Here is a 21,217-nt window from a genome sequence, read left to right on the forward strand (position 1 = left end):
TATCCTCCCATAGCTCGCCCCGCCCCCATCTGCCCAGTGCTACAAGCCGAATAGTAACTGTGTCAGATCAAAAGAACAGAATATTTGCTGTTCTGAGAACTGTGGACCGCAGACACAGATTCGCAGCCCAACTAGTTCTGGCAAAAGGGAGGGAGCTGTGGAAGCGGGGCCGGCTGTGGTGGTGGTCGCTGCCACTGCTCTGGGCCACCTCTCACAACTCACCCCCTGGCCCCACCTATCTGGGCGGATCCCTGCAGGAGTAAACAGAACTGCTGAAACATACGGGCTCTGAATCTGGTGCAGAAAGAGCTTTGGAAGTTAAAAAGCTCTCCGCATCCCCACAGGGACGTGGCCCCCTATGATCCAGGCGAACTGTTAACAGGAGAAGCCCGTCTCCCAGGGAATCCCCCTATTGTGTGAGAAGCTAGAATAGTGCAGAGAAAACATAGCACTACTGTGTTAGAGAGGAAAAAATAGGCTGCAGTTGGAGAGAAAATAAAACATTCTACCAACAAATAGAATGAAAACAAAAGAAAGACCTCTTCCTATCAACCTGTTGCAGAAGCCACTCCTGTAGATGTCTAAGAAGAGAAATAATAAATCAGTAATTGCCATGAATAATCAAGCAACAAGACAGCTCAGAAAGAAAGTGAAAAGTTTCCAGAAAAGGAACTTAAAGATATGGAAACGTGACTTAAATGACAGAGAATTCAAGATTGCAGTTCTGAAAAAACTCAATGATATGCAAGAAAACACAGAAAGGCAATTTAATGAACTCAGAAACGCAATCAAAGAACAACATGAGCATTTTACGAAAGAGATTGAAATTTTTAAAAAGAACCAAATGGAATTTCTGGAGATTAAAAACTCAATAGAAGAAATTAAGAATGAAATAACCAGCTTAGGTAGTAGAGTTGACCAAATGGAGGAAAGAATCAGTGACATCGAAGATAGAAACCTGGAAATTACACAGATGGAAGAAGAAAGAGACTTGAGCCTTAAAAGAAATGAAAGAACTCTACAAGAACTTTCTGACTCCATCAGAAAGAGCAATGTAAAAATAATGGGCATACCAGAAGGAGAAGAAAGAGAGAAGGGAACAGAGAATATATTCAAACAAATTGTTGATGACAACTTCCCAAACTTGTGGACAGAACTGGGTACTCAAATCCAACAAGTAAATACAACACCTAATTACCTCAATCGCAACAGGCCTCTCCAAGGCACATTGTATTGAAGCTTTCTAAAATCAACGACAAAGAAAGAATCCTCAAGGCAGCCAGGGAAAAGAAGACGGTAACCTACAAAGGAAAGCCCATTAGATTATCATCACATTTTTCAGCAGAAACTACAAGCCAGTAGGGAGTGGAACCAAATATTCAAACTATTGAAAGAGAGAAATTATGAGCCAAGAATAATACATCCAGCAAAGATATCCTTTAGATATGAAGGAGGAATAAAGACCTTTCCACACATACAGAAGCTGAGGGAATTTTCTAATGCACGATCTGCACTACAAGAAATACTAAAGGAGGCTATTCGACCACCATCAACAGGGACAATTTGTGGCAACATAAAAAGGGGGAGAGTAAAGCCCTGAACCAGAATATGGGAATGGAGAAAGTAAGCGTGCTGAAAAAAATGGAATACTCTAAATATCAAACTTTCTTTTACATAAACTTAAGGGTAACCACTCAAAAAAAAATCCAGAACTGAAATATATACTGTAATAAAAGAAGAAACAGAGGGAAACATCATCGAATAATACCACACAGAAATAATAGACAACAAAAAGGCAAAGAAACAATGGAGAGACAGCCTTACCAGAAAACTAGATAGAATGACAGGAAATCCTCACGTATTAATAATCACCCTAAATGTAACTGGACTGAACTCACCAATAAAAAGGCACAGAGTAGCAGATTGGATCAGAAAACTAAACCCAACCATATGCTGTCTCCAAGAGACACATCTCAGCTACAAGGACAAGCGTAGACTCAAAGTGAAAGGGTGGAAATTGACACTCCAAGCAAATGGTACCCAGAGAAAAATCAGGTGTACCCATAATGATATCAGATGAAACCGGCTTCAGGGTGAAAAAGATAACAAGAGACAAAGATGGATATTTCATAATGGTAAAGGGGACTATACAACAAGAAGACATAACAGTCATCAATATTTATGCCCGCAGTCAGGGAACACTGAAATATACCAAGCAACTACTAACAGAACTAACGGGAGAAATTCACCAAAAGACAATTATACTAGGGGACCTAAATACATCATTGACAGCTATGGATAGATCATCCAAACAGAAAATAAATAATGAAATAGCAGCCCTAAATGACACATTTGATGAAATCGACATAATTGACATGTATAGAGCACTTCATCCTAAAACCTCAGACTATACATTCTTTTCAAGTGTACATGGAACATTCTCAAGGATAGACCATATATTGGGACATAAAATCAGCCTCAGCAAATTTAAGAAGATTGAAATCATACCAAGCATATTCTCTGATCACAAGGCTTTGAAATTAGATATCAACTGCAAAAGGAAAGCAGGAAAAAACACAAATACATGGAGATTAAACAACATACTTTTAAAGAGCGACTGGGTCAAAGAAGAAATTAGAGGAGAGATCAAAAGATAATTAGAAACAAATGACAATGAAAATACATCTTAGCAAAATTTTTGGGATGCAGCGAAAGCAGTTTTAAGAGGGAAATTTATATCATTACAGGCCTATCTCAACAAACAAGAAAAATCCCATATAAATAACCTCATGTTACACCTTAAAACTAGAAAAAGAAGAACAAGTGAAACCCAAGGTCAGCAGAAGAAAGGAAATAACAAAAATCTGAGCTAAATGAAATAGAGAACAAAAAGACAATAGAAAAAATTAATGTGACAAAGAGCTGGTTCTTTGAAAAGATTAACAAAATCGACAAACCCTTGGCTAGACTCACTAAGAAGAGAGAAGCACTAATTAAAATCAGAAATGAAAAAGGAGAAGTTATCACGGACACCACAGAAATACAAAGGATCATCCAAGAATACTATGAAGGACTATATGCCACCAAATTCAACAACCTAGACGAAATGGACAAGTTCTTAGAAACATATAGCCTTCCAAGGCTGAACCATGAAGAACTGGAAAATCTAAACAGACCGATCACCATATCGAAATTGAATCAGTATCCAAAACCTTCCCAAAGGCAAAAGTCCGGGACCAGACGGCTTCACTAGTGAATTCTACCAAACCTTCAAACAGGATCTAACACCAATGTGCTCAAACTCTTCCAAAAAATTGAAGAGACAGTACTCCCTAACTCATTTTATGAGGCCAACATTACCCTGATACCAAAACCTGGTAAGAACAACACGAAAAAAGAAAACTACAGACCAATATCTCTGATGAATACAGATGCAAAAATCCTAAACAAAATTCTAGCAAATCGAATACAACAATGCATTAGAAATATTATTCATCACGACCAAGTGGGGTTCATCCCTGTGGCACAAGGATGAATCACCATCCGCAAATCCATCAATGTGATACATCACATAAACAAAATAAAGGACAAAAATCATATGATTATATCAATTGATGCAGAAAAAGCATTTAACAAAATACAACATCCATTTATGATTAAAACACTTAATAAAATAGGTATAGAAGGAAAATACCGTAACATAATAAAGGCCATATATGTATGACAAGCCCTCAGCTAATCTCATAATTAATGGTGAAAAACTGAAGCAAGCCCCTTGCTCTACGTTCAGGAACACGACAGGGCTGTCCCCTATCACCTCTGCTTTTCAACATAGTGTTGGAAGTCCTTGCCAGAGCCATCAGGCAAGAGAAAGAAATAAGAGGCATTCAAATTGGGAATTAATATGTCAAATTATCCCTCTTTGCAGATGATATGATGCTATATATAGAAAACCCTAAAGACTCTACCAAAAAGCTGTTAGAAACAAGCAACGAATACAGTAAAGTTGCTGGCTACAAAATCAACGTACAAAAGTCCATTGCATTCATATATACTAACAATGAAATCTCAGAAAAAGAAATATAAAAAACAATTCCCTTTGCAATTGCAGCAAAAAGAATAAAATATCTGGCAATCAACTTAACCAAGGATTTGAAAGATTTATATGCTGAAAACTATGACATTTATGAAAGAAATTGAAGAAGACACAAAGAAATGGAAAGACATTCCGTGCTCATGGATTGGAAGACTCAACATAGTTAAAATGGCCATATTACCCAAAACAATATACAGATTTAATGAAATCCCCATCAAAATCCCAATGGCGTTTTTAAAGCAATAGAACAAAAAATGATCAGATTTGTTTGGAACCGCAAAAGACTCCAAATAGCCAACGCAATCTTAAGAATAAAGAACAATACTAGAGGTATCGCACTCCCTGACTTTAGCTTGTACTACAGGGCTACAATAATCAAAACAGCATGGTATTGGCAGAAAACCAGACACACAGACCAATGGAATAGAATTCAGAACCCAGAAATAAAACCACATCAATATGGACAGATAATTTTTGACAAAGAAGCTAAAAACATACAATGGAGGAAAGACAGCCTCTTCAATAAATGGTACTGGCAGTATTGGATAGCCACGTGCAAAAGAATAAAACTGGACTGCTATCTGTCACCATGTACCAAAGTTAATTCAAAATGGATCAAAGACTTAAGCATAAGACCTGACACAATAAACTGCAAAGAAGGAAACATAGGTACTAAACTTATGGACCTTGGGTTCAAAGAGCATTTTATGAAATTGACGCCAAAGGTAATGGAAGTAAAAGCTAAAATAAATGAATGGAAATGTATGAAACTTAAAAGCTTTTGCACAGCAAAAGAAACCATCGCCAAAAAAAGAGGCAACCGACTGAATGGGAGATTTTTGCAAACAGTGCATCTGATAAGGGGCTAATATCTAAAATATACAAGGAACTCATGACGCTCAACAATACAAAAAACAAACAATCCAACTGAAACACGGGCAGAGGACCTGAAGAGACATTTCTCCAAAGAGGACATACAAATGGCAAATAGACACATGAAAAAATCTTCAATATCACTAATCATCAGAGAAATGCAAATAAAAACCACAATGAGATATCGCCTCACCCCAGTCAGAATGGCTATCATCAACAAGACAAATAGTAACAATTGTTGTAGAGGCTGTGGAGAAAAAGGAACCTTCATACACTGTTGGTGGGAATGCAGACTGATGCAGCCATTATGGAAGGCAGTGTGGAGGTTCCTCAAAAAATTACGAATAGAATTACCATATGACCCAGCAATCCCTCTCCTGGGTATCTACCTAAAAAATCTGAAAACATCTATCCATAAAGACACGTGTGGTCCAATGTTCATTGCAGCTTTGTTTACCGTGGCCAAGATATGGAAACAACTAAAATGTCCTTCCATAGATGAATGGATAAAGAAGTGGTGGTATATATACACAATGGAATACTATTCGGCTGTTAAGAAAAGGTGATATAGGAATATATATGACAACATGGATGGATCTTGAGAATATAATTCTAAGCGACATAAGGCAGAAAAAGCAGAGAACCCTATGATTTTACTGATAATATGGTATATAAACCAAAAACAACAAAAGAACAAGACAAACAAATGAGAATCAAAAACTCATAGACACAGACAATAGTTTATTGGTTACCAGAGGGTAAGGAGGGTTGGGGGAGGGAGATGAGGATAAGGGGGATCAAATATATGGTGATGGAAGGAGAACTGACTCTGGCTGATGAACACATGGGATTTATAGATGTTGTAATACAGAATTGTACACCTGAAATTATGTAATTTCACTAACAATTGTCACCCCAATAAATTAAAAAAATAAAATAAAGGGGAAAAAAAGTCTTAGGACCGAATTCCTCACGTTTACCTCTCCACATTGTGCATCTCCCTTGTTACCCCTTGCAGTTATTGCTTAGCCTGTGCATGATTCATTTTTTAAATGGATTACAACCTTGCTTTTTTAGAATTTCAAATTTGAAGGATTGTTAACTAAATCACAAAGTAAGTCACCTTACAGAAAACACACAAAAAAAATTTGGCTGCTTAGTGAATACTGCCATCTTGTGTCTACCGTTTTATGAGAAGAAATTTTAAATGAGAAAAATTATATTGAACTAATTTTTTATGCTTGATCTTAGCCAAAAGGCCGAGAAGTGATTGATGTAATTTTTATATTGTTTGTTTTCAGTTGTCAACCAAGCACAAGATGTCAGGAGGCTTTAGCTAGAAGTAAACGGCAGATTTATTTAAGCGTCTTGAATTTGCAAATTGGAAACACTACCGGATAACACCTAGAGTGTTCCCAAGAAAAATTGAGAGTTCTTATAGTAAAAAGTACATTCTTAAGAAGAATCAAGAATGCATTGTTAGTCTCTGGATTGGTCTGAGATGGTTATCTTCAGAGTTTCCATTGTCTGGATAATGGATGTCAGGCATTCTGGACATGTGAAAGTTCTTTCCTAAGTTCTTCAGAGGGTTAGCTGTGGGATTTACGTATATCTCCAGGCATTGCACTACCAAAACGTCCAAAAGTTTAAGTTCCTAGGCTAGTTCAAGCAGAAATAGAATCGTTTCCTCATGCCTTAGCGTACTTGATATTAGTAATTTAGCCCCTTATTATTTCTTCACTCTTTCCTCATGGTGGAACTTTGGAAAAAATAACAACAAAAAACTAGTCATTTGATTTTAGTGGCCTAGTAACTTTGGTCAGATTGAGATGACATAGTCAGTTAAAACATAAGTGACATTTGCTTATGATACCTCCTTTTCTGTTATCCCTTAGTCATACACAGTGCAATGGAGATGTGAAAGCCAAACGTGAGTCTATATCAGGGTTCTAAATAATTGCGTTTCAGAATAGCTTTTGAAGTTTGTATAAGGTGCGAATTGTTCTATTACGCTTACTCAGCAGTATTAGCATTCTATCTCTCGGTGCTTAGACCTGATGCTCATCTGTTTTACCTTAAAACTGCACTGTTCTGTATATTGACAACAAAATTGTCAAAGGAAGATGGAAGAGCTATATAGGATTTTTAGTGTTGTTTATTTGCTATGATGTATTCACGTGCACCAAAAAAATATACAATGAAACTGACTTTAGAAGCAGATGACACTGAGTGAATTTTGGCATTGACCTTTCAGATGTCTTTAAAAATAGTTATTGCATCCTTTATAGACATTTGCTTTTAACAGACAATGTGCATTTCTTTGAAAATGTTAACCGACTTTTTATAGCCCTTTGTTCTTTTAAAAATTTAGAGTGTGATTATTATTCAAAATTACAGTCTTAACTCCACAGAGTTCTGGAAGAGAACTCTGAAAGTCATAATTTTTGGAGTTACGTGTTTCTGGTTATGAGCTTGGACAAACCGTTTTTTCCTTTATAAAGTGAAGATAATATCTCCCTTACAATACTGACCACACACCAGGTTCTTATTATATGTTAGTTCCTCTGCTTTCTTCTTCCTTTGGCTTTTACTTTTGAACTCTCCAGGTGGCTCAGGCTCACAAAACTAATACATGGCAGAATTACTTGTAACTAAGTGTTCTGACTCTTGCTTAGAGCAAGAAAATAACAAAACCACTAACAGTAAAATTTTTAATTTCTAAAATTATTGTGTAGTGTTCCATTTCACCTGACTGTTTTGTTATAATGTTTTCTTTTGTTTTAATTTTAGGCCACTGAAAGGTATGATACATTTGAGCCAAGACAGTCCATTTCAGTCCAGAAATCTACAGTGGTGACAGGGACATGGGACTCCTTCTGCCGTTTTCCAGATGGTTCAATACAATTGACATCCTGGCTGACAACTGTGAAAAAGAACCTTGGATTATTTTATTTTATTTTTGTTGGACACCACAATCCCAAATCCATAGGACACATCAGGTAACCTGTCTTGTAATTTGAGAAAATCGCATCCTTTTTTCTTTCAAAGTCTTACATATTAAAAAGCAAGGAGCCAGAGTATTTTTAAGTAACCCTCTCCCCTCTAGTAACCTATTGTTTTGAGAATGAACCAGTTAACCTTGGTATGGAATATAAGAAAGGAAGACATGATTTTTATTCAATTGAGTCTACTTGTGGCTTTGGAATTTATTTCTTTTTCTAAACTTGTCAGGTGTATTTATGGATTTCTGAAATCTATTTAGATATTTAATTGTAAATCATTCCTTCAGTAGAAGAACTCTTGAATTTTCCAGATTTATATAAAGAAAACAAGTTCTAGTTTTTCCCCCAAGATTTTATCATGAAATTTTCAGCAGTACAGAAAAGTTGAAAGAATTTTACAGTAAACAACCATATAATCACTCCTAGATTTTACCATTAACATTTTATCATACTTAATTTAACCTGTATCTGCCCATTTGTGCCCATTCCTCTATCTAGCTATCAGTTTATCTTAATTTTTTTGATGCATTTCCAAATAAGTTGTTTTTGTTCTCACCACAAAAAGAAATTTGTAATTAATGCAAGGTAATGGTTGTGGAATTAGCAATATGTATGTGTCAAATCATCGTATTGTTTGCCTTATCTTATACATTGTTAGATGCCAATCATATCTCAATAAAGCTAGGAAAAAAAGTTCTGTACATGAAGATCTGCTCTTCCAGTTCACATTTCCTAAAATGACAGCCACCTGATACATTTCTATTTGATACTCAGCTTAAGAAGCCCCCATTGTTTTCTTAAACTCACTAAAGGCATGAAACATACTGACACCTTGTGTTATTTGCCCTCCTGTGGAGTCCATATACTAGAGCATCTATCTGATAATATGTGTTGTTTGGTGCTGAATCACATAAGTCAGGAGAATTTTTAATGCTTGATTCATAATGCCAAGAAGTTACTAATACAGATTCACAACTGGGTTTTATATAGAATGTTGCTGTTTATTTTTTAAATTATTTCCTTTCAGAATTCCAGAGTAATTGAAGAAATTTGGAATTTTGGAAATCTAGATGAAAGCTATGATAGGAAAACACTTTTCTCACAGGGTAATATTCATAATATCCCTTTAGAAAAAAAGATTTTTAATGTGATCTAAATATACATTTATAGCTCTCCAACCATTACCTTCCATCTCGATATTGCTCGTTCCTTAATGTTTCTTAAGAACTTTCATAAGTGGTATGTGCATCAAAATCACCTCGTACCTTTATTATAGCTCTTACCTCATTGTATTATGATTTTTTTTTTTATTTCAACATGTCTGCCACTAAACTGTATACTCCTTGAAAGCAGGAATTTTGTTTTTATCTGGGTGTACGCAACATTATTCCTGGAACATAGAATACGCAGTAAATATTGTGCAGTACTGAAGGTAAGAAATGTTTCAGGCTAAATGAAATATTTTTTTTCTTTCTTGATAAGGCTTCAAGTTCCTTGTAGAATTCTAAAATAACCTTTGCTGATGAGGATGTCTGATACTGTTACTGTAAAACATGAAACTGAAACAATGAAGGATTTGGAGGCAGAAGTGAAAGACACAACCAGAGTTGAAAATATTACCAAATCAGAAAACTATGGGAAGATTTTGGCAGAGAAGAATGAACGTTGTATTGACAACAATATTGATTTGCAGGTAAACAGGATTTTCTCTTTGACTACAAATACTGAATATTCAATATATAGTTGTACTATTCATGCAGAACTCACTTTCTGAATTCTAAAAGGGTAAGTTGACCCATTGCAGCTTGCTTCTCAGCTGGTTTTTGAGATTAGCTTGTTGACTAGCTCTTTGATTTGCTTGTATCAGGTAATATAATTCTTTTCATTTGTATGTGGCCAATACATTTTTTACTGGCTTTCTGCTTTTTCATTCTACTCTACACCTATCAGTATTGTGAGAGTCCAAAATTTAACCTCAGAGCTCTTAGAGGATAGAACAATAGAGAGATGAAAACTGCGGAAGTTCTATTGGCAAAAACAGCTTTCAGAAGAAGCAGTCAGTCATGACTGAGAAAGAAGATTGGTGGGGGGAATAAGTCACTGGAAGCTTTTGATGTTACCCATGTATGATAATTTAGAACTAAGCACAGAAAAGGCTTTTAATTCTGGACACAGGTTGAAATTGAGGAATTGGTCAAAGATTTAAGATAGGTAAAAGTGAGTTTCAAGTAGTACTTACAGTATTCAGTTTTAAGTGTTCCAGTTATCTGTTATGTAACAAATTATCACAACACAGAAGGCTAACAATTTTAAAACGGAATTTGCTAAAACTTGATTGCATTTTATTTCTATTAGTATCTGTGATTTGTGAGTTAGGAAAGGGGAATAAGTGCTTGGCTGAGTGAATTTTTCTATAATACAAAGAGATAAAAGAAGGCCCTCATTGATATTTAACTGGCAAATGGGCTGGTCTGGATGGTCCAAAACTATTTCACTCACATATCTAGCACTTTGGTGCAAATGGGTAGAACCTATGCTAGCTGGACCTGGGAGCACCTACCTATGGTCCCTTCAGCATGAAGGCCCCAGGGGAGTCAGGTTTATTTAGGGGACTCAGAAAGAATGTTCTAAGAGCCGCAAAGCTTCAAGGTCTCTTTTGAACTAGACTAAGAAGTCCCAGAATGTCACTTCCATCGTTGTGTTTTGATGACCATGTCAATAAAGCCAGCCCAGATTCAAGGGAAGGGGGATTAGACCCTGCCTCTCAGTAGGACACACCTTTACCACAAAGTTATCTCAGAATACTGTCTTTAACACTTCTGTTTTGGTTTAGCCCAATGAATAAAGAATTCTACTGTAGGAGGACTTTGCTGTCATTCTTTCTGTTAGGTTGGTGCAAAAGTAATTGCAGTTTAAAAGCTTAAAAATAGTTGCAAAAACCACAGTTACTTTTGCACCAACCTAATATATCCTAAAAACCTCGTGGTCTATATGCCAAAAATTATAGCTTCATTTTTTTTATGATAAGTAAAGAAGGCTTTTTTAAAGGTTAGTTTATTCCTTCATTCAGTCAGAACCTTCGTTTCTTCCCCCATTATGTGCCAGAAATGTGTTAGAAAATGATAGCAACTCATACAGCTATAAAAAAGCATTTAGGCCCCACTGATTAAGTATAGTCAAGTGGTAATTATGTAAGAAATTGGGAGGAATGACATTTCTTTTTAGTCATTTTTAGTAATAGCACTTTATAACAAAAAATTGCCATGCATGCAATCAGTACACTCAGTGATGGCAGCATGCCAGTATCCTCATGAAATCAGAGAAAATCTGCTAAAATTCTGTGGCATTCGTGATTAAAATACTAAAAGATTTCCTTGTAATCTCTTTTCTATACCTGGTATTCACTTTTCCAGGTCATGCTTAGCAGCAAGCAATTAATTTGGATTACTGCCTCCCCTACCATGTCTGTTGTGCTGCCTTTGGCAATAAGCACAAAAACGTTCTGATGACCACTGTCAGATGGACCACTGTAGTATGGCCTAGCTGTTCATACTGTAGGAAAATTTCATGCATTTCCCAAACGTTTATGAAAACCTATTCTGTGCCAAGGAAATACTGTAGTAAGCACAAGTGGGCGTGGCCTCTGACATCATACTCCATATGGCAGAGTGACTAAAGATTGGAAGGAGGAACAGAGAATACGAGAATTTGTTTTATGCTAATCCATTGAATGTATATTCATTGTTTATTCAAACGTTTATTAAGAATTTACTTAACTCTGCTTGGAGTTTTTTGAGATCCAAAATGCCTCCGTGCAGGGAGTCTGGCAAGGGGCTTAGAGTCGAAATAACTTACACGGAAGAGATTTCAGTAATGGAAATTAGGAATGGAAGTATTAATTTATAAAACTGGAAATAATTTTTTCTCCTAATATAAAATAAAGTCAACTTTTTAAAACATGAACAGCGGATAGAGTGTCTTCTTAAAAAGAGTCTGGTTAATACAAAGTTAACCTTTTAACTTAATTTGGAGTTACCTATTACAAAATACCTTTTTTCTAACATACTAGTAAACATTTCATCTTCCTTCAGTACCTCTAAGATACTGACTAAAGGTTTAATTTTAAATAGGAACTATTATTTTCACTCAAATATGGATGTATGTGCCAATTAATGTAGGTTTCCTATTAAGAATTTAGAATAAACCAATATATTTTCTAATTTCCCTTGTATCATTTTGAAAGTCAGCTACCATGAACTTAAGTCTGTTGTCTTGCTTCAGCATAGTAATATTTTTAATGATTTAGGAAAATGGAAATGTTTTCCTAAAGAAACATACATTTCATCCATTTCCAAGTCTTAATTTCCAAACCATCCCCTTACTGTTTTATCTACAAAAACTGATTTTTAAATGAAGGGATGTCATAACTGCTTTAATACTGTGGAGAAATCTTAAGATTTTCTATTAAGGATAGCCTTTACACAAAAAAATAATTTCATCAAACTAAAGAGAGGCCAACAGACAGTAGACATCACCTTGGATGGTTCCAGGTAGAGATTATCTCCTCACGTTCTTTCACCATTTCTTTTATACATAATTCTGCTTGTGTGACACTCTACTCTTTAAAAAATGTTAGTTGTGTTTTTTATTCAAAGTTTTGTTTTGGACTGTAATCTTTTGTAGAAGTTTTAGGACTAGTTTCTTAAGAATACTTTAGAGCTAATTCAAGCAGTCTATGTGCGTTAATGAATGGCAAGAGTTTAATGTTCTCACATAACTGCTGTGGAGTTGTACAAAATTGTTGATAATAGTCCCAAATAATTGTGCAAAGCATTTTTGCTTAGTAACTTTGCTACTGCCACACACTGTTTTTATTGCAAATCTTTATTGCAAGTCTATGTTGAAATTTTTAAGTATTTGGAAGATTGGTGGGGTGAGGTATCTGGTTTCTAATCTAAACCCAGAAAAAAATTTAATTTGTTAAACTACTACTAATTTTTATCAAAGGATACATGGGAGGGGCAGTGTTTGGTTTGTGTTTCTTACATGGCCTCTGATTTTTCTCAGGGATAGATTTCTCACATTAGGTAAATTATTTGTGTTGGTTTTTGCTGTCATTTATTTGAAATGTAAAATTAGGAATCTTGTGTTCTCCTTCATTAAAGGTTCAGCTTTCCATTTTTTATTTTTTACACTTGTATCTTTTTACTTAACAGATGCTTTGTCTAGTGGTTTTCATATATATATATGAACAACAATTTCTCTTCCCATAAATTATTTATTGAACAATAGGATGGCCAGTCCAAATTGTGTTGGTAATCCTTGTTGCAGAGGAAATAAGAGAATTGATTTTTGTTTATTAGGCTTTATGTGCTCGAGTGCATAACAGTTTCTAATAGACCTATATGAGTGAATTTTCCATACATAATCAGTTGAAGTAGGTATTTAGTATATTCTCAATTTCTTTAACAAGCCCTTTGATAATCAAGATGAGACTTTTACATCTTGTATCTTCCAAGTTACTTCTGTTGCATTTATTTTAGAAGGGGAAAATAGGGCAAGTAAGGGACAAGGAAACAATGACAATCCAATAATGTTATTAGAAGAACTCAGGATATAGGCCATACTTCTCCAACAGTGAGGTTAATGGGCATCAAATTCCTAAATTGATGAAACGTGAAGAAATTTCTGTTTAAAGTGTTGAATAAAGGTCTGTCTATATAAAATCATACAATTCTTAACTATTTTCCTATTTGTCTAACAAAGATAAAAGAAATATACGTAATGTACCTGGTACATAATTAGATCCTAATAATGGTAGATGCTATTAATAATATAAGATTTGTAATCATCATAATTGTTTTATTTATTATTAGCAATAGCACAACTATATGGTTCCTCATATTGGTTCCATTATTATACAACATAGATTTTTTCCTTTAGTAATAATAAAAAGGAAAATTTATTTCTTGACATAAGCTCCCCAAAATTGCAATGCAGTAGTTTTTGTTCTTTGTGTTAATTTCCCTATCTGTATACTTTACTTTTATTGTTTCGTTAATATTTAGTAAGTTCAACTTTTTAAAAAGTCCATTCTCCCAACTCAGTAAACTTGTCTTCTGTTAATCCAGGCGAAATTATCAGCCTGCCTCTGTTGTTTTTATTGCCCCTGACCTTTAGCTAGACAGTTAACATTTTAATTCATTACCTTCTCCCACATAATTACTATTAACGCTTACTGTTGCCTTGAAAAATGGTGAGAATTACTAAGCTCTTCAAGGTGTATTAAGAGCCTTAGTTGAAATGTGTCAACCATTGCAGTTTATTTTAACAGTAAAAATTGATCCTCTTTCTTAAATAAGTTATATTTCCTCTTAATTAAGTGATATGATTCGGTTATTTTGATGCTAACATAGCTCAAAGATTATTCAGTTCTTTCTTAGCACTACAATAAATCTCATGGTTTATGATTTCAGTACTTTTGTTTTTCTTTGATAGTAAAGAAACATTAACTAGATCCAGCTTTCTTTTTAGCAGAACAAAGACAAAGAAACTCAGTGAAAATATTAGGCCAAAGAGACATTATGATAAGCAAAGAAACAGTAGAAAATACAACCTATATACCATCCTTTTATATGAATTTGACTTACGTAGGTGTACGTTTTTGTTTCTTTTGTTACTACTGTGTTTCCCTGAAAATAAGACCTAGCTGGACAATCAGCTCTAATGCATCATTTGGAGCAAAAATTTATATAAGACCCGGTCTTATTTTACTATAATATAAGACCAGGTCTCATATAATATAATATTTGGTGTTAATTTTTATCTTCAGAAGACGTATTAGAGCTGATTGTTTGGCTACGTCTTATTTTTGGGGAAACATGGTAGTTGTAAAGTTCTCTGGTTTTTGGTAGCATTTAAGGTGCAGATAATGTTTTGAGGATTCTTTCAGATTCATATTGTGAAATAAATTTTAAATCTGTTTAAAGCTCCTTTATTATAAACAAAAGACTAAGGTACTAAAATCACTAACCATATGTATTTCTCTTTGCTCTCAGATCTACAGGGCAGTACGTTTTTTTAAAAAGTCTATGTTTATTGTAATATTGCATGATAACCATTCATTATTGAACCATAGTTTTTCTCTAAGCTAGTAGATATTAGCACCAACAATATATTAATATTACCAGTTTCAAACTGAAATTTCATTAAGGATGTTTCCTATTCTATACTCATATTATTAGCTTTATACTTATATTTTAGTACAAGCAGTATAAATTATAAATTAGCTTTGTCATTAAGCCTTCAAAATTGTAATTATCATCTTTCTGGAATAGTGATGGTCTATTAAACAAGTAGCTAAATTTTTACTGTGACAATGAAATTCTGTTGAAAATGAAAAGCAATACAATAGAAAAAAATCAAATCAATGCAACCAAAAGTTGATTCTTCAAAAAGATCAACAAAATTGACGAACCTTTAGCTAGATGGATAAGAAAAAAATAGGTAAGACTCAAATTACTAAAATAAGAAGTGAAAATGGGGACCTTACTATCAATTCTATCAATAAAAGATTATATGAGGGTAGTATGAACAAATGTATGTGAATAAATTGAATAATCTAGTTGAAATGGACAAGTTCCTAGAAACACAAAACCTACCTGCACTGAATCATGAAGAAACAGATAATAGACCTATAACAAGTAAGGAGATTGAAGCAGTAATCCCAAATCTCCCAAGAGAGGAAAGCACTGGCCCTAATGGCTTCACTGGTGAATTCTACCAAGCATTTAAAGAACTAATACCAATTCTTAAACTGTTAGAGAAAAATTAAAGAGGCGGGAACATTTCCTAATTCCTTATGTGTGGCCAGCATTACCCTGATACCAAAGATAAAGACACGATAAGAAGAAAAAAACTACAGACCAATATCCCTTACGAACAATGATGCAAAATCGCCAATAAAATACTAGCAAAACAAATTCAGCAGCATATTAAAAGGATTATACGCCATGACCAACTGGGATTTATTCTGGGAATGCAGGGATGGTTCAGAATGTGCAAATTGATCAGTGCAACACATATTGACAGAATGAAGGTGGAAAAACACCATCTGATCAGCTCAACTGATGCAGAAAAAGCATTTCACAAAACTCAACACCCTTTTATGATAAAAATAATCATAAAACTAGGAATAGAAGGAAAACTACCTCAATATAAGCAAATCCACATATGAAAAATCCACATTGAATATCATGCTCGATGGTGAAAGACTGGAAGCTTTTTCTCTAAGATGAAGAACAAGGCAAGGATACCTGCTTTCACCATTTCTATTCAGCACAGTACTGGAAATTCTAGCCAGAGCGATTACATAAGGGGAGAGAAAAAGACATCCAAGTTGGAAAGGAAGAAGTAAAATTGTTTCTTTATGCTCGTGACAATCTCTACATTCATTTCCATGGGCACAATCTGTAGAAAACTCTAGATTACACACTGTTAGAACAAATGAATTCAATAAAATAGCAGGATACAGAGTCAACACACAAGAAACTGTTGTATTTCTATGCACTGACAGTGAACAGTCTGAAAAGGAAATTACAAAAGCAATTCCATTTACAGTAGCATCTAAAAGAATAAAATACTTAGGTATTAAGTTAATTAAGAAGGAAAACCATAAAGCTGTGGAAGCTACTGTAATCACTGATCAGGGAAACCAGACTCCTTACCCTCTGGTTATCTTTCAAGAGCCAGGCCCCTGCACAAGCATAGCAGAAACATACAGCCTAGAGCAATGACAGGCTGATCCTGGCGCCACAGACAATGGGAAGGAAGCCACTGAGCCAGTTCACTTGTACCAGAGGAGGAATGGCATTTCCAAGAAGAGAGTCAGTGCTGAGACCTGAGGCAAGACTTTTTATCCCCGGGCTCCTGGTGCCATGCCTCGCCCCTGAGAACTGACAGTGGATGTCTGGGTTTTCATCTGAAGACCAGGGACATTTGTGGAGGGTGTCATCAGCACCGCCAGCCTTCGTGGGAGAAGAACCTGAGGAAGAAATGCCCCAGAGGAGAGATGCCCTCTGTTAATCCATCTGATGACATTTCTTCCAGAAAAGATCCTGAGTTGGCAAGAGGAACACAAGTTAATGACCGACCATTTTGGAGTTAGCTTCATAGAACTCAAAGAGTCACAGTTAAAAAGTTCTCAAAGTTGATCTGAGCAACCCTTCAATTTCCCAGACACCTGTGCCCATGGAAATGAATTACCAAGGTCACCTGGAGAGCCAGTGGCACAGCTGAGACTCAGCCCTAGCCGACCTCAGGTTCTTTTTCTGGAGCACCATACTGCTTCTTCGATCATGACCTTCCCCAATTTCATTTGGGCCCAACTACCCTAAAAGCAGCATCTGTGTTTCAGCACATTTTACAGTGAATTCAAGCTCTTTCCGCTGAGTCTTGTAGATGCTAAAACATTTGTGGAAATGAGGACATTCCAAGGGCAATCCTGTCCAGAGCACAGACCTGCTTCCTGATTTTTGACTTGGCTGATGAGAGATAAGACAACCAGGTTAATCTCAAGGTGGAGGGATTTTGAAAGGGTAAAATAAAATGATAAACACACACTCACATTCACAAGTAAACCACCAGCTGGCTCAGGAAGGTGCTCAGCATCTCTGTCAAGCTGGGGAGGGGAGACTAGAGACGTGAATCTTGAATTATCTTCATTCTTGCCACAAGAGGCTTTCCTCAGCTGAAAGCTACTATGGAGGCGTATTCCAGGATGGCTCATCGAGATTTGTTCATCAGTACTAGCCATGAGGTTTCTGGAGATGGCACAAGCGATTTGAAGGCCATCTGCAGTAGCCTTGAACCACCCTGCTTTCTTTGCCGAGAGGCTGTTATTCTGTGAAAGTTGCTGGCACGGATGCCTCCACCTTGGTCAGCACTGTGGTCGCTAGAACTCGGAGAGTCACAGCTAAGTGAGATTGATCTGGTACAAATAAAGCATGTTCAGTGAGATGTGTCAGAAGACCCCGGGTGCAGTGATTGCAAGTGACACGGGTGGAGCTTACTGAAGGCTTCTTCTGGCCATTGCAGGCCAATAGGAGGGATTTTTTGAATGACGGACCTGCATGCAGCAGTATCAACTATCATCTAACCAGAAGAGCTTTCTACTACAGAGCGTGACAGGGTAATGTGCTTGGTTTGCACATTTGGTTATTGCAATGTTTGTAAAGCATAATTCTCACTGCTGTTACTCTAATCAGAATACCAAATTGAATACGAATCACAACTATTTCTTTTTAAAAAGGGAACGAGAAAACACAGACAAAAGCTTTGTGACATTAGATTTGGCAATGCTGTCTTGGACGTGACACCAAAGACACAGGTAGCAAAAGGAAAAATAGACAAATTGGAGTTCATGAAAATTTTTTTAAATATATGCATCAAAAGATACTATCAACTATAAAAAGGAAACCCACAGAATAGGAGAAAATATTTGCAAAATCATATCTGATAAGATTAATAACTAGAATATATAGAGAACTCCTAAAACACAACAAAAAAACAAACAACCCAATTCAAAAATGGGCAAAGGACTTGAATACACATTTCTCCAAAGAAGAGTGGCATGCCTGGTGAATGGCCAGTACTAAATACATGAAAAGATACTCAATGTCACTAAGCATTAGGGAAAAGCAGATCAAAACTATATGGAGGTACTACCTCACACCAATTAGCACTATCAAAAAACAGAAAACAAGTGTTGGCAAGGATGTGGAGAAATGGGGAACCCTTGTATACTCTTAGTGGGAATTTAAAATGGTACATCCACTGTGAAAACAGTATGGAGGTTCTTCAAACATTTTTAGATAGAATTACTGTATGATCCAGCAGTTTCACTTCTGGGTATATACCCAAAAGAAGTGAAAGCAGGATCTCAAAGAGATGTTTGTACACCCATGTTCATAGCAACATTATTCACAACAGCTAAAATGCAGAATCAACCCAAATGCATCCATCTCCAGATGAATGCATATTGCATTGTACTGAACATTATTATTCAGTAATATTCATCCCTGAATATGGAATATTATTCGGCCTTAAAAAGGAAGGAAATTCTGCACTGTGCTGCAACATGGATGAACCTTGAGGTCATTATGTTAAGTGAAATAAGCCAGTCACAAAAAGACAAATACTATATGATTCCACTTAAAGCAGGTACTTAGAATAGTCAAAATCAGAGAGAGAAAATAGAATTGTGGTTGTCAGGGGTTGTGAGGAGAGGAGAATGGGAGTTACGTTTAATGGGAACAGAGTTTCAGTTTTACAAGATGAAAAGAATTATGGATAGTGGTGATGATTGCACATTATGAATGTATTAAATATTGTTGAACTGTACATTTGAAAATGGTTAAGATGTTAAATATGTATATTTTTCCACAATAAAAAACTTGGGAAAAAGTGAAAGGTATGCTTTAAGTAATTAAATCCATTTTTTAAATAATTTTATTCCTATTTCAAACTAAATCTGGCTGCTAAATTGATACCAAAAATATAAAAGAAAGGCCATTTACTTTAATAAACAACATTTGTTTTCGCTGCTTTGTTGTGTATGCATGTGTGTATGGCAGATTTTCTGGTATACATTATGTAATTTCAGTTTTTTGCTGTTTGAAAAGAAATAATGTGACTATTATTGAATAATATCACTTTGACACTTTATAGTTTACTTATGTAGCAGTGTGTTAGTTTTCTGTTGCTGCATAGCATATTACCACAAACTTAGAGGCATAAAACACCCAGTTATCAACTCAGTTGTAGATATCAGATCTCTAGATTAGAAGTTAGGTTGGGCTCAGGTGAGTTCTCTGTTTAGAGGGTTTTACAAGGCTCTAGTGAAAGGTGTTGGCCCGGCTGGGCCCTTATTTGAAGACTCTGGGGAAGAATTTGCTCTGGGCTCCTTGCAGTAGTAAATCTGAGGTTCATGTTCCTTGGATGACTGTTGGCCAAGGGCCTCTCTCTGCTTCCGAGGCTGCCCGCATCCGTTTCACACAGCCCCTCCATCTTCAGAGCCAGCAATGGAGTGTCAGGTCCTCCTCACCCTTTGTCCTTCTCCCAACCTAAGAGCACCAGCAGCTTTTAAAGGGCTTATTGATTGGATCAGACCCAGCTGAATCATCTCTATATCTTAAGATCAGTTAACTTGGGACTTCAATTACATTTTGATAATTCCTTCCCCATCCTCACTGAGATTAGTGTTTGATTTAAATAACCAGGGGCTATACCACCTCAGGGATGGTGTGGATGCCTGATCCTGGCGTTGTGCACCAGAGGCTAAACATTAATGAATGCCAACTATAATTTTATGTGTGTGATGTGATGGCTGGGTGTGAGATCGGAGGGATGGTGGGTGGGGGGAGGGGGATTCACAGTGTGAGGGATGTAGATGGTGGGCATCTAAGTATTACCTTGTCTTGTACACCTGAAACTAATAAAAAAAATAAAAAGAAAAAAAAGAAAAGAAAAAAATACAACCAGTTTCTCATGGCCATACCCCAAATGTCCACAATCAAGAGATAATCTAAATTTTTCAATTGGTAAAATATAGACATAGTACAATACCTATTCAAAAGGAACAAAAACTTATATAAAGAAAACTATGTGGTGAACACACAATGGGATGTATAGATGATGTAATACAGAATTGTTCACCTGAAATCTATGTAACTTTACTATCGTCACCCCAATAAACTTTAATTGAAAAATAAATAAAAATAAATAAAAAATAAAAAATAAATAACCAGGGGATGGGAATGTTGGCAGGCCATCTTTAGAATTCTATCTACCATAGGGAGTATTTGATCCACAAGGTTTTTTGTTTCTTTTTTAAAGTTTATTGGGGTGACAGTTGTTAGTAAAGTTACATAGTTTTCAGGTGTACAATTCTATATTACATCATCTATATATCATATTGTATACTCACCACCCCAGAGTCAGTTCTCTTTCCATCACTACATATTTGATCCCCTTTACCCTCATCTACCACCCCCTCCCCCTTACGCTCTGGTAACCACTAAAGTATTCTCTGTGTCTATGGGTTTTTGTTTCTTCATTTGTTTGTCTTGTTCTTTTGTTGTTTTCAGTTTTATATACCACATATCAGTGAAATCATATGGTCCTCAACTTTTTCAGTCTGACTTATTTCGCTTAGCATTATAATCTCAAGATCCATGTCACAAATGGT

At 35.8% G+C, this 21,217-nt stretch overlaps 1 protein-coding gene across 3 annotated transcripts in view; it reads left to right on the forward strand.

Moving 5' to 3' along the window:
- The first annotated feature begins 7,828 nt into the window (after nt 1-7,828).
- Nucleotides 7,829-21,217, forward strand: part of R3HDM1 (R3H domain containing 1) — a 113,455-nt gene continuing 100,066 nt past the window's right edge. For all 3 annotated transcript variants that reach the window (XM_081052319.1, XM_081052320.1, XM_081052321.1), the window contains exons 1-2: nt 7,829-7,968; nt 9,454-9,664. In XM_081052319.1, coding sequence (XP_080908445.1) covers nt 9,494-9,664 — 171 coding nt within the window. In that variant the 5' untranslated portion in view covers nt 7,829-7,968; nt 9,454-9,493. The remainder of the gene's footprint in view (nt 7,969-9,453; nt 9,665-21,217) is intronic.

Source organism: Rhinolophus hipposideros (assembly GCF_964194185.1).
Source record: "Rhinolophus hipposideros genome assembly, chromosome: 6".
In the NCBI taxonomy this organism is placed as follows: Eukaryota; Metazoa; Chordata; class Mammalia; order Chiroptera; family Rhinolophidae; genus Rhinolophus; species Rhinolophus hipposideros.